At 44.7% G+C, this 15147-nt stretch overlaps 1 protein-coding gene across 2 annotated transcripts in view; it reads left to right on the forward strand.

The window, feature by feature from the left end:
• LNX2 (ligand of numb-protein X 2) overlaps positions 1–15147 on the forward strand; it is a 58993-nt gene that overhangs the window by 19276 nt on the left and 24570 nt on the right. For both annotated transcript variants that reach the window (XM_032207895.1, XM_032207896.1), the window contains exon 2: positions 13492–13989. In XM_032207895.1, the coding sequence (XP_032063786.1) occupies positions 13589–13989 (401 nt within the window). In that variant the 5' untranslated portion in view covers positions 13492–13588. The remainder of the gene's footprint in view (positions 1–13491; positions 13990–15147) is intronic.

The following is a 15147-nucleotide window of genomic DNA, read 5'->3' on the forward strand; positions in this document are numbered from 1 at the left end:
CAGTAAGATGTCTCTTTTGAATGAAAATCTCATCATGTTCTTGACTGCACTTCTGGTTGTCAAGCTGCACATAAAAGGGGCAGAAAGGGCTTTTAATTATCTTATATGCCCACTTTTGGGTTCATTACATTTAAATTTAAATGCTTAACTTTTTAACTCCCAAAGCATGTGAAAATCAAGGTTGCTTTTTTTTTTTTTTTTTTTTTTTTTTTTTTAATACTAAACAGCTGTTTACAGAAATGGGAGGTATTTTTCTGACCCCTAACTGTGTCAATATGGAAACTATAGAGCAGATCTCTGATGTGTATTCCCTTATACTTCTCTTATTACAAGCTTAATAGAGGACCTGTCTCAGGATGAAGTGCTCACTCATTTTCTAGTTACTCCTTGTCTTGTTGGTGACTGATAGGTGAAGGTGATCTGGGGTTGAGTCCTTCTGACCCACTGGACTATTTCTGTGAGGCACGAGACTGCTCTGAACCTGGTAGCAAGTTGGAGTCCTTTCTGACAAGACCTGGATTTTAGGAACTCGTATTTTGTGGGTGAAATTCTGACTAGTTCCCAGCCTTATGTAGTCCCCTGTTGCTCACAGGAGCACAAAAGCCTGGAATTTTGTTATTTTCACTGAATCAGGGAAACATCAGGATCATGAAGTCCAACCATCAGCAAGTCCTATCACTAAATCATGTCCCTTAGTGCCATGTCCACACATTTCTTAAATACCTCTGGGGATGGGGACACTGCTGGGCAGCCTGTTCCAATGCTTCAGAGTATTTCCAAATACTCCATCACCTGCTTATTCTGTTTTATTAAGCTAACCTGACATTATTAACAGAGCTGCTACCACTGTTTTTTCTTTTAAGAGGAGTAGGCTGGTGTCTACATCAGGGCTGGATGGTATGTGGCATTTCTAGGGTCTCATTGTCTTGATACACAGGACTGCTCTTTTTTTATGAAAAGGGTTAGAGATCTCCCATGTGGATGTTGGTCTTTACGTCACGGAGACAGCATTCTCTTCTGGGTTCATTTCTACAGATACTAGTATACAAGGAGCTTTGCCTGTTAGGGTTTCTTGGATGATGTAGCAATTCAAAAAAAGGGTTTACAAAGTTTACAAAACGTTTCATCTAAGTGTCTGGCATAAAATACGTGAAAACATTTAGCATGGGCTGGGAGTAACAAAAAAAATAATATGAAAATACCTGAGAGTCTGAATTTTTTATTTCTGTGAGCCTAACCTAACTTGTTGAGAAGTGCTTGGCTTGGAAAATGAGCACTGTGGTTAGGGAATGCAAAGAGGCTAGGTACTCCTGAGGCTGAATTGTCTGTCTCTTAAAGACCTTTTTCCAAAAGCAATGCTAATGAAGTAATATCCTTCAAAGTGAGGCTGGTAGTTTAAGAGCTAGTTCTTAAGGGTTGAATAGATAGGATAAATGAGGAAGGGAAAACTGTATCATCCCCCACAGAATCTCAAATGTGAAATTTCAGCGTGCTGAGAAGAGATTGGGCAGTGACGAGGAGAAGGAGGAGGAGGAGGAGGAGAAGAAGGTTGGCTCCTTCCCAAGGTAGCATGCTTCTGTCAGCCTCTCTTGCTGGAGCCATTTTGACCACGGACACAGAAAACTGGTGCCTGAAGTTAGGCTTTGGAGCATCCAACCTGTTGGGGCTTTTGAGCGTGTCGCTCCTTTACCCTTCTCTTCCCAAAATGTGGTGAACCAGAGTTACCGACTGAAGTAAGTGCCTTCTATATGTTTTGCAAATTAATTATTAAGTCTACGAAAAACTAAGTGTATTTTTCTTTCATAATTCTAGGCCTTTGCTTTTTAACGACTTAGGTTTTGTTTGCTGGACAAGGGTTGTGGTTGGAAACCTGTCCTGTGATACATCCCAACCCCACCAGACTCCTCTTGACCCTTCCCCTCTTTGCTTGTAGGATGAGCACCCTTCTCGGAGCCCTTGTACTTCTATTGGACAACTGTCTTCTCGTTTATTTCTTTGTGTATATAAATCCCTAATTTCTGCATGTGGCTACCAGTTTGGGGTTTTGCATAGGTGCCACCTATTACGTGTCTTTAGTGTCATTTTTTCCTTTGATTTTATTATAATTTGTATTACTGTTTTAGACGGTAATGATTTTGATTTGTCTGCCTTTAAGAATCCTATTTTTTTTTTGTTTAAACAAAGAATGAGCCTACCAAGGAAGTGAGCAGAAATGCTTTAACAGCAGTTCAGCGCTTACTCCTCCACGTTTTTCATTTTGTAAGGGGGAGGTAGAAGATGATTGCTTAATATTTAGCCCCTGTCACTCATACCACTCATTGCTATGTGGTGCTAATACTATGCATCTTTGCTGATGTTTTCACTTGAATCTTAAACGACTGGATTTTGACAGTTCTGCCGAAGTAGTTTCTTTCCAAGAACACTGTAACAGGATTCAGGGGAGATGCTGCAGCAGCCAAACTGCACCTCAGGCAGATGCATAAATGCACTGTAAAAGGCTCTCTATTTGATCAGTGCTGAAAATCCATTTATACATATACATGTTTGTGTGTGCATATATATTTAACATGCAGGCAGCCAAGATAATATGAAAAATAATTGAAATAAACATCCTGCAAACATGGTTAGAGACAATGGAAGTGCTTTAGGAAAAAATGTGGTTGTTTCGGGATTTGTTTTCATTCAACAAATGCTATCTCCAGTCTGTCCTTGTGGCTGTGGAATTACAAGGACTGAAGTGGAGGATATACAACTCTCACAGTTTAACTAAAAAACAAATGCAGTGTTGTCTTTTCTTCCATATACTTTGTCAAGTTTATTTGTATAACCAGCCTTGACTTCACATAGCTCCACAGCCACTTCCCTCCCTGAGCCCCATCTGAAGGCCCCAGATCAGGTTCTGGCACACTGTGTATGCAAAGAGCTGTTTACATACAAAATATGTAAATGATTTACTTTTTTTGTTCAAGGTAATGTTTGAGACTACAACTTCTACATGTAACTTGCTGTTGTTATGTAAATCCTGATTATGCATGGAGCCATTTGTTTTCAGTATCTCTGCACAGAGTCTGTGTCTAAGGTATGATACGTGTACATCTAGAGAGCTTAAGCAGAAGATCTTGATGGGAGGGTTTTTGTTTTTTATTTTTCTGACAGACAGATGTCCTATAAAGCAACACGGGGGTGTTTTGAATAAATATAGGAGAGCAGGAGGGTAAGTTGAGCTGCGAAGCTGGCTCAGGCTAATTGTGCCTAGGCAGGGAGCTTGAGATAAATGCTGTTTTGACTGCCGACTTCAGAAGATGGATTCATTTTCCTTCTGTTTTGAAGAGCTGCCCCCGTCCTGGTGTGGTGATTTCTGTTTCCTGTTATTAGGGAGCATGAGGGCCGTCTGGAGGCCGGGCAGGCCGGTTTTGGTGATTGCCGTGGCTTTCCAAGCAATGCGGCTGGAGTGTGGGGGCTCTGCTTGGCAGGTGGAGGCCTCAGCCCCGGCCCTGCTGTCCAGACCATCCTCTGAGCTTTCTCAGAGACCTGTGGGTTGCTTCTCCTCATTGTTGGCCATCCAAAGGGCTCTGTGGGCTCCTGGAGGCCCTTTGGCACGCGCCGCCATGTGGGCGGGAGCCCTTGGCTCTCCCTCTGAGGAAAAACTCGTTTTGAGAGAAATTCTTCTTTTTCTCTCGTTCAGAAGGGCACACCTTCATTTTTTATTTATTTGGTTGGCTTAAAGGGCTGCTTGGGAGCATCATGGTGTTGTGGTTGACGGGGGACATCAGATGTGGCATGTCAAATAAGATGGCATACCCCTGAAGGAAGAGCTTTGCCTCCCCGAAAATAGGTAGCCCTGTGATTTAACTATCCCAAAAGCTCTTTTATCCTTCTTTCCTCCCATCCACCCCCAGCTTTTCTTTGTCATCAAAGCTGTTCTGAGAATAGTCCAAGAGCGTTGCTGTCTCCTTGATTTTCCTCCGTTCACACCCATAGTGATTGGGGCTTGCTGTACAGATAAGCAGGGAAAGGGAACATGGCTCACCTCATCCTTCTTTATGTTCTTTGAATTGCCTCAGCTCCTTAAAATTTATATTAATCAAATCAAATTGTATCTGTGTGTAGCCAGGAACCAGCTATGTTTAATCTAGTTAAGTGTTTTCTGTTCATCCATGGAAGCCCTCATTTCAGGGCAAAGAGCGCAGGGGAGGGCTTTACAGAAGGTTTACCATCTTGATCGACAGCTTTCTGCTGCCTCCATCTCTCCAAACAGAAAGGGTGGCACATATGTCAAGGGCTGCTGGACAGATTGCACTGCAGAAAATAACCATGTTGGGTAAGCACATGTTCTGCTCTTTCTTGCCTTTCTCCTCTGCTCCGTAAGTGAGAAGAAATCCTCACTTATTGACTGCTTGCAGTTAATTTCTGACTGTTGAGGTATTTTTTTTTCACTCCCACTGGATGAAAAAGCCCACCTGTTACAGCAGTGGTAATGAAATACTGCTTTTGATATGCTCTTCGTGCTGGGAAGGATATCTGTCTTTAGCTCTACCACAGGTAAGCATGCGTTATTCTCACTTTCATTCCACTTCGCTTCTCTTTGTTTATTTTCCACTGCTGTGAAACCCCAAAACGGATGTATGTAGGAGCTTGGAGGAGGTTTTGTGCAGGATCAGGCCTACAAGCTTCAAACCTGTGTTGCCCACGGCTGGTGTGCGACCCAGGAGCAGAGAAGAGCAAATCCTTGTGCCCAAGGCTGCCAGTGGCTGTCCCTGCTGGCAAGGGAAGAAGCAAACTCAATTCCCATTTCCTTCTGAGGGCTTCCAAAGCCCCTTTTCCTGACCATCAGGAAACACAGGATTTGCTCTCCTGTAGCTTGATTTGTGCCTTTCACTCCGTTCCCTTTTCAGAGCTCCTTTTTTTCAGTATGAATATTCAAAGTTTAATCTCTGTATTTTTTTGATGTGTAGATGTGTCTTCATTAAAGATTCATGTTCTTGTCTCTTTTTCATCTATTTTGAGGTGATTTATCTGATGTAGCCCTGTATTTTCTATAAAGAATTGATTTTTCATATGGTTACAATCCTCATCCTCCCTGTCTCGTTTGAGACTGATTTGACTAAACTAAAGCTATTTTAATCTCCCGCTCTCAAAATAGAAACCATTCCATTTGTGCTGTAGAAAATGGCTGCTGGATGATCTTCGCCTGCTTTGAGCACAAACCTTCTGGCTCCTTCCTTAATCTTGCAGAGCCGCTTCCTCCCATTTCGTCCCACGGTCCGCTGGTGTCAGGGTTCCCTGTTTTTTTGGAGTCGTGGTTTTGGGAGATGGGCATCATCCATGTTCTGTCTAAAGATGGTCCTGCACATCCCATCGTGCACGGTTTCGCCTTCCTTTACATCTTTTCATTCGATGCTGAGATTGATGCTTGGATCCCTGAAATCTCCTCAGTCTGAGGACACTGCATGGGTGTCCTGTGCTGGCTTCCCTGCTTTGGCAGAGGCGTTTCGCCCACGAACGCATGCAGCAGGTGCCCTGCAGAGAGACACCCCTGCCGAAAGTGGCTGCCGTAATTAAAGCCCATCGTCCCTGTTGCTGTGGAAACGCAGGGAGCCCGACTTGCAGGCAGCTTCGTTTTCCCAAATAGTCCTTCTTCGCCAGATTTAAGCAGGGCTTCGTTCTCGGTGGGGCCGTGCCGGCAGCTGGTGTGGTGCGAGCGCTTTGGCTGCGTGGGCATTGCCCCTGTGCGTGGGACAAAAACCAAGCAGAGGGGTGGAAAATCTGCAAGGAGATGGGTTTGCTCTTAGCCCAGTGCTGCCGAATGGTTCAGTTGTGTTCAGGCACAACTGTATTCAGCTTGAATACAAAAATTCCACTCATTCTGCTGGATGCCTTCAAACGCAGAGGAAATATAATTGGGATTCAGTGAAAGTGTTGCTGATGCATTAAGAGAAATCCATCCTAGTCTAATTCCTGTACGCATGCCATCTCTCTGTTGTTTTTTATTTTTTTCTGTGACTTTGAGCTACCAGATGTCATCTTTTGACATCATAACATTCAGTTTTGTTTGTGTTTTCAAACAAGCAAGAGTCAAGCAGCACTACTTTCTCACAGACCTGCGCTGGAATCGAGTTGGGTTTTTTGTACTGGACGACAGCGAAGCCCTCAGACATCTGGATAATTAACATGGATGTTATGCAGTCAGTGCAAGTTGCTGGTTCTGCTCCACTTGTTTGCTGTATGGCTTTAATATTAAAACACAGATTGTATCTAATGAGCTAGGTCACGCTTATTGGAAGACGTGGGATAACATTTTTCCCCTCTAGTACTGCATGCCAGCTATTTATTCTCCTCGTATTTTTTATTACAGAGCTGCTGCTATCTTGTGTTAGTCCACTCGAACTATGGTCTGCTTTGAAAACAGTTCTGAATCATCAGCCTGATGCTGTAATTCCTGTGAAGGATGCTGGACTGGGAACAAAGGACTAATTTTTCATGTTATGATGTGGTTTTAAGCCATGAATGTAACCACTGTCTAGTTTCCCTCTCCTGTGGCTTGTGTTTATCCACTCCTGGCTGCTAAGAGATGATGTTCGCAACCCTAGCGTTTGAACAAGGGGAATTTAGAAAACAAGAGGTCTTCTCCAGCTGGGGTGCCATGGAAATCGGGATGTAGTGCAAGATTGAGAACAGACTTCAGAAATCCTGCAACATTCAGAAATTAAGAAAACCTTCCCTGAAATCCAGGGTGATGATCATGCTACTGTTCAGTTACTGATGGGTACATAGGAGCAATTAGGCATTGTCTTGTAAATACAAATCTGAGTGGCCAGAAGAGGATGAGTTCAGCCTTGAGAAAAGAAGACTGAGAAGGGATCTTAGTAATGTTTACAAATACCTGAAGTGTGGGAAACAGAGGGATTTGGCCAACCTCTTTTCAGTGGTTTGTGGGGACAGGACAAGGGGTAATGGCCACAAGATGGAGCCCAGGAAGTTCCACACCAACACACAAAAGAAATTCTTCGTGGTGAGGGTGACGGAGCACTGGGACAGGCTGCCCAGGGAGGTTGTGGAGTCTCCTTCTCTGGAGATATTCAAGGCCTGTCTGGACGCCTACCTGAGCAACCTGCTCTAGGGAACCTGCTTTGGCAGAGGGGTTGGACGTGATGATCTCTCAAGGTCCATTCCAACTCCAACAATTCTGTGATTCTGTGATGAATTGTCTTTTCCTCCCTGTAAAGGAAATCAGAGATAGACTGTACCATCTTGCAGCAGCTCAGTTCCATTCTTTGACCATGTTCAGTGTGGGTTGTTCCCCCAGCTTCTCCACCAACATCTCAGACTGCCTTCCTCATTGACGTAGTCACATGCCCTCCACTACTGGTCTGAGTTTGCTCATGGCTGGCCTGGGGATTCTTCTATTAAAAAAAAACACCTTGAATTTTTAATGTTATTCTGGCAGCACAGGCAAAAAAGAACAAATCTCCAGTAAATTCATCTGGTCCAACAATGTTTGGCATTCCAGGTAAGGCCAAAGTGGCAGTTTGGCTTTCTAAGGACGTGTCTAAGAGCACAATAAAAAGATAATTTCAGATAGCTTCTAGACGCTTGCCAGGGTTCATCTGAAGCTGCCAGTAAATCTTAGGCTGGTAACATTTAGCGCACATTAAGTGTTTTTCTAGAAAAGTTATAACTCACTATTTCATTTTCAGGATATTTCAAAAAAGCGTCATAATTTTTTTTAAAGCTTTTCCCTTTTCAGTCATTCATATAACCTGTTTTTACTTTTCAAAAAGTTCTGCCAAGAAAATATAGTCATTTATAATTCTTGTTCTTCTTCTGATTCTGCTTATCCTGATTCTCAGTTTCTAAGCACAATAAAGCAATAGACCTCTCATGCCTCTTGAGATCATCATTCAGCACGCAGCTTGAGGTTCCCAGAGGAGGCTCCTGCAGGAGCAGTGGCCTCGTGGCCAGCAGGGACCTCGCTGTGGCCAAGGTTGCAGAGAGCGGTGGCCTCCAGGCAGAAGGCTCCGGAGGACCACATCCATCCATGGGGAGCGATGGGTGTGAGCATGGCCATCCACAGGGCGTGCAGAGCTCTCCCATCCCACCCCTTTAATTTAGGTTAAAATCTTCCAGATTCAGCCAGGCATGAGCATCCAGACTCAGTTACATGGGTGACTTCAGAAAGCAGCCCAAGCACCCGTGTCCCCCTTGGATGTGCCTGGTCCAGAAGCCCGTGGGTGCAGGAGGAAGAAGCAATCAGTTGGGATAGAGGCCGTGGGGAGGCTCTACCAGGAGCACCCAGACACTGCCTTTGTCCCTTCACTGCTGTCAGAGCCAACTGAGAGCTCTGCACAGCCCTGAACCCCTTCACCCCTTCCACTGCCTGTGCTGGGGTCAAATGGGCATTTGCATGCACTTCATTAGCACCTGGCTAATTAGGCACCTGTAGCCAGACAGCAGCTTCCAGCAGAAAGCAGAACCGGAGGGCAGCCCTGTAGGGCTGAGAGCAAATGGGCCCAAACTCAGCAAAACTCAAAAAAGGGGCACGTTTTGGGGGTCTGCCCCAGTCAGCTAGAGGTGCTGCCCCAGCTGCAGCCCCTGGGGTTATGGGGAGGGGGACGGGGATGGGGATGGGGACATCTGGATCCTTCCCCATTAGTGTGTCATGGTGGGGAGGATGAAAATGAGAACAAAGAGTGCAGCTGTGGAAGAAATAAAACCTATGGGACTCAAGGCAGATTTGTGCTAGAGGTTGCCCATATGTAAGAAACGTGGAATCAACACAGCATACTTCCCTCTTGCCCCACACCAGACTCTCCAGAAGATTTTTGGGAAGTCACTTGTTTCACCCCATGCTTCAGGTCCTTATTTGTAACAGAAGGAGTCTCTAAAGCAGGGGACTTTCTAAAGCAGAGGGGTTATGAGGAGAAGAGGGTGGCAAAGTGGGAGGGGAGTGGGGAGTGGCGGCCCCCATCCTCTGTCGTGAGGGGGCTGAGGGTAAAAGTGAGGGGAAATGGAAACGTCAGGGTGTGGTTGGGCCTCGGGATTCGGGACCTACATCTTCTACCAGGAATAAATGTCCCAGGAGAGGAAAGGGTGTCGTCTTGAGGTGTTGGGACTAGAGGGAATAGCCTCAAGTTGCACCAGGGGAGGTTCAGGTTGGCAATGAGGAGACATTTCTGCTCAGAAAGAGCAGTCAGGCACTGGGACGGGTTGCCCAGGGAGGTGGTGGAGTCACCGTCCCTGGGGGTGTTCAAGGAGAGGTTGGACGTGGTGCTTGGGGACATGGTTTGGTGGGTGACATTGGTGGTAGGGGGGTGGTTGGACCAGGTGATCTTGGAGGTCTTGTCCAACATTATTTTTTCTATAATTCTACGAGTTCAGGGTCATATTTCATAGCAGTCATTATACATGGAACTTCTTTCCACCCCTTTCCACTACAGGGAATAAGAAGGGGATATGCCAGGGCATCCCTGTGCTGTCAGCAAGTAGCAAAATTTTGAGCCCTCCCGGATAAGAAGAACCAGCCAGTGCACGGTGGCCTTGAAATGGCCACCGTATGCTTTTGGAAAACTTTGTGAAATTTCTCCAAAGAATGTTAGTTGAGCCAATAAATCAGACCTAGAGGAAGCCTATGAATCAGGCTGCTCCCTTCAGCCTGAAGTAGCTGTCATGCATGCTCTGCATAAAAAATACATAAATAAAAAAAAAAAAAAGCACAGTTGGATGTCCAGTCTCGTCCAGTTCCCAAATGAATTGTGATTTAAAACTGAGAGCAGGGCACCACCTGCACTGTTCTGCTGTCGTAATGAAGTCCCAGGTGAATTCTGTTCTAGGGAATTACATGACTTGAAAACCAGTCCTGGCTGGCTCTTTTACCCTCCTTTCTTTTTTATTATTATTTTAATTCAGACTATTTTTCCCATTCATAGCTTTCCTGAGCTGATACCGTCCTGTGGAGCTGACAATCTGCCATGATATGAGAGATAAACAGTATAAGGGATGTATGAAGAGGGATGAAGCACTGTGTTATAAATGGCAATGCTCTGGTATTGTGTATTTCAGGGGTACGTTGCTTCTACGTGGGGGAAGTTTAGACCCTGCTTGCTATCCCTGTTGTCTCTCAAACCATAAATACCGTGTGTGTAGGCTTGGTAAACTGATTGGTATTTTGCACTGGGAACAGCCCCTGAAAAGTCTTGGAACAGATAATTAGGCAGCTGTGGTGTACAATCGATACAAATCCCAGTGAATATTTTTTCTGTTATTGAATATGCTTGTCCGAAATGCAACCAGCAGCAGCACGGGAAGCAGGCAGCGGTGCTGGGGTGAAGAATTCCCCAGGGTTTTTTGGTTTTCGGTGCTCTGCGTGCGTATGTATGTATGTTTGTTTGTTTTTTGAATCCCTAAGTTGTAATGGACTTTCTGGCAGTGAGCTGTGCTGCAATGTTTGAACTGTTGTGGGGAAGAGAAGGGAAAATACCCTGTGAGATCCAGAGGCGAGCAGGAGTTCCCAGGAGGGGAGGACCAAAAGCACAGGTCTTTCTTTTGTGAGATGCTCTGCCAGTAGAGAAGAAGCAGTCCTGCACACAAGCAGGGCGTGTTCGAGCCACGAACAGACATTCGTTTTGCATAGTCCCACAGGTCAAAGACACAGCCATCTGTCTGGCATTCCCTTCTGGCAGGGCACCGCCACCACCACAGCTCTGCCCACAGAGAGGTGGTGGAAGGGCTCTCGGATCATGAGCTGCAGAAAAAGGGCTCAGGTTAGCTCATATGATCGTTATTGATCGCTGGCAACAGTGGCTCTGGGAAGCAGCTAGAGGCAACGTCAGCAGCCACAGAAATAGGTCTGGTGGAGCACGCCTGCCCACGGCCCAGGCTGCCACCCCCCCAGCAGAGCATCCACAGCCCGACTGCCAGCGGGCACATCGAAAATGTGATGGTGAAAGCCAGTTGTCTCAATAACTTTTCTTGTTTTACTTTTTGTTCACAATCTATAGTAACCATTTTAAAAGTTTAGCACACATAATGATTTCATTACAGCCTCTCAAAAACCTGGTGCTGGTATCTTTAACCACAGCAGGTATCCCACAGGTGACTTCACGGGACAGAAGTGCTGGAAGCCTGTTCCTTTTGAAGGAACTGTTCCTAAGAGAGGGTAGGTTTAGATTAGACATTAGGAAGAAATTCTTTACTTGAGGGTGGTGAGGATCTGGCACAGGCTGCCCAGAGAAGCTGTGGATGCCCCATCCCTGGAAGTGCTCAAGGCCAGGCTGGATGGGGCTTTGGGCAACCTGGTGTGGTGGGAGGTGTCCCTGCCCATGGCAGGGGTTGGAACTGGGTGGGCTTTAAGGTCCCTTCCAACTCAAACCTTTCTGTGGTTACGTGAATTCACAGCGCTAAGGGGTCCGCAACTGAAATGCACAGGATGGCCCCGGGGCATTTCTGTAGCCTCACTGCTGTAGGACTTGCTCCTTTCTTGTGATCTTGGTTACTTGGAGGAGTCCTGTTCTTCATCAGCAGTAGGGGCAGTTTGGACACATAACACACATCGTTGTCCACATGTATGGACAACACACCTTTAACACCAGCTTTCTGAGCCCCTTCTGCACACTGGTCGTGCCGCCGGTGCCGCTGACATGCAGAGCATCAGGCAGCACATGCTGGCTGGCTGTGCTGGCTTGCCTAATGCTCCAAGGGGCAAAACCATTTGGTAAAGTCACAGATCAAGTGAAATGCTTTCCTAGAACACCAAGCTGGTTTATTTTGCATCTCATAAAGAGCCATTAGGTGGGTCGCCTTCCTTCAGTGCTTATCTGGGAGCCCCAACATGCAGTGGAGAGCTGCAGTTTGTGCATAAGAGCACTATGTGCTGGGCTCCTTATCTGCTTTCCAATCTTTGAATTTTTACATAATGCGTTTAAGACTGGTTTTGAGTAATCTCTTTTGGGGTCTCATTTTGCATTCTTAGTCTCCAGTAACAAAGAACTGCTGTGCTATTCCCTCCTGAAATCCTTTCCAGAAGGTGCACATTATCTGCTACAAGGCAGGGCAATGAAGAGCATCAATTTCCACAGCAGAATAGAATCCTGGATTACAAATTACTATTTAATCCTTTTTGCGTCAAAGGATATAATAATCCTTGCAAAATGTGCTCTAAGTCTTGTGCTTGGCTGTGTGAGGTTAAGGGGCAAAAACTAAAACAGGAATTCTCCTAAAATGTACAACATAGCAAAAAGCATGTGTTCCGCATGAATTTGGGGATGTGGTTATGACTACGTTTCAGCAGCTAAAGATAAAGATGATGGGCTTGTGCTGCTAGAAAACTAGCAGTTTTCGTTTCACTGTAAGCTTGCGATTACTCTGTTAGAATACAGCCAGTCTCTCGTGAGTGTTGCTTGGCTGTAATAAAGAATTCAGGCGCAAAACAGGGATTGCTCAAATTTGATTTTTATTTGTGATTGAGAACATTTGCTGAAACTAACTAATTAGCAGGACTCTTAAAAATGTGAGAAAGCTTGTTTTGTTTTCTAAATCATCCTGTTACAAGATTCAAGCGATGTGATTTTGTGTAAGAGAGAAGAATAAATAAGGTTGGGAGGGGTAAAGCTTCTCAAACTGTAGACTGATGGTTGTACAGTTTCCTGACCATGGAGCTATTTCAAGGCAAAGTTTAACAACTTTTAAAGTTTAAAAAAATAAATTCCACAGTGACAGACCTACGGTCCTTTGACTGATGTGATTATTGTCTCGTTGAGTATGTTGTAATTTGAATTTTGTTAGATACAAAGCAAAACAGGTTCGTTGCTTGGAACCACTTACTTCATATAATCAGTTTATTCCGTGTTTTTACTTCTGGCCTCTGTACTAAATCAAATGTGTCATGCTGCATAGAATCAGCCCCTTAGCTGTGTAGGAATGAATCCACAGAGAGAACCCGAAGGTAAGTGGTGGCATATACTCAATATATGGAAGTAACAGGGTAAGCAATCACTTCTGTTACATTTAGTACAAAATATTGAGACCTTTAATGTGTAATATTTGACATTAATACACAAAATCCGAAAGGAAGGGTAGGACCAGATTGCTGAATAAAATCATAATCGCATATTAAAGAACACATTTAATTACTTGGTCATATAACCAGTGTTCCTCAGTGGAGTGGTTTTGTGCTAGACGCTGATGGCATGCATCTGGTGTGACATTGCATAACGTGATGTCCTTACTCTCAACAAGCTGCTCCTCTTGCAGGTGAAAGCTATGCAGTGGAGCAGCTGGCACAGAGCTGTAAAATGTTTGTTGTAAGACGAATCACACGGGTGTATTTTCTCAATGCTCTTTTCCACAGCAAATGTACAGAAACCAAAAATGTTCTCTTGATCTAACTGCTGTTCCTTGGTGGGTTTTGGTAAACCCCGAACAAGTCAACAGGTCTGACAGGAACTTTCATACTTCATTCGGTATTAATGATTTTTATTTCTTTATTTGCTGCAGAAAGTGACGCTTGACTGAAGAAGGGAAGCCCCCTTTTCAGAGCAAACCCATCCTATGAGGAGGAGGAGGAGGAGCACTCCGCGTTCCTAGCTGCACCATGGGGACTACAGGTGACGAGATGGCTTCGGTGGAGCAGAATGCCTCCTTGAACCCCTTGTGCTTCGAGTGCGGCCAGCAGCACTGGACGAGGGAGAACCACCTGTACAACTACCAGAACGAAGTGGATGACGACTTGGTCTGCCACATTTGCCTTCAGCCCTTGTTGCAGCCATTGGACACTCCCTGCGGACACACTTTCTGCTACAAGTGCCTAAGGAACTTCCTGCAGGAGAAGGATTTCTGCCCGCTGGATCGAAAAAGACTCCACTTTAAACTCTGCAAAAAGTCCAGCATCCTTGTTCATAAACTGTTAGACAAGCTATTTGTTCTGTGCCCCTTCTCGTCGGTATGTCAGGAGGTCATGCAGCGATGTGACCTGGCAGCACATCTCAAAAACAGGTGAGCCATGCAGATGATGGCGTTGGTAGACGAATACTTACACACTTAGACTGATTCATAGAGTAGCATAAACTGGGGGGAGAGGGGGAAGAGGGGTCGTGGTGGCTTTGAAATTTACAGTAGAGCAGTTTAGGAAATGAGCAGCTCATAAACGAGCACAGCCAGAGTACTGGATCCAGGTCTGGACGTCACACTGTGAGAATGGTGGGGAACACATGGAGAGGACAATGCAAGTCAGTGGAGGTCTTGTAAAGGTGAAAGAAAATGGGGTTATTTAAGGTAAGAGAAAACAAATACAGGGAGGAGGCAAGGGGGGGAATGAGAGAAATGCAGGCCACGCCTGCAAAGAGGAAGGAAACGGTGCAATAGGAACAAAGGAGATTTAGTTCAGACTTTTGGTCAAAACAAAACAAAAACAGTCTGGCACTGGCATAGATTGCTTGGGGGTGGTTGTGTATTTTCCACTTTCAGAAGTGTTCACAAACACATTAGACCAACCTTTGCCAGGAATAGTTATGGCAGCACTAATTCTGCCTTGAGATAGGCAAATGGACAATGTATCTCTTGAAACTCTTGCAGGACCTGTCCTTCTGTTGTTGTTTTAAGATTTATTTTTTTTAGAATCTGTTCACGGGTTGACTATATGTTGTGTATTTATGCCATGCTTTTTTTTCTAGGATTTTGTTTTTTTGGTGGGGGCGACTTATTCTGAACCATTAATGATTTAAAGTTCTCCTCTTTTATGCCTTCCTACTCAAAGCACTTAAATACTGAAAGGAGCACATGATAGAAAAAGAGAAATAAGCTTGTCAAATTCAGATAAAGTAATATTTCAAACGGGTAGACAAGTGCTCTTCTTTCTTCCAACAAAGGAAAGCCTCCCTTGACTGCATGAGGTACTTTGCTACATGAAGATGTTTCACCCTTCTGTGGAAGGCCATGTCACTTTTCTCATGGTCAAACATGAAACCTGTTTTGAGGAGTGCACTTAACTGCTTTTGTTTTCTCTGTAGTTTAGAGGATATTTTTATAAGCAAATAGTTTTTTTTAAATTATTTTATTAAATGAGTTGTGACATACCATTGACATCGGGCATACCATTTATGTTAAATCTAAAGCATAATGGAATTCATGAGTCAGGGCTAAAAAATATTATGC

This window comes from Aythya fuligula, chromosome 1, assembly GCF_009819795.1.
Source record: "Aythya fuligula isolate bAytFul2 chromosome 1, bAytFul2.pri, whole genome shotgun sequence".
Classification (NCBI taxonomy): domain Eukaryota; kingdom Metazoa; phylum Chordata; class Aves; order Anseriformes; family Anatidae; genus Aythya; species Aythya fuligula.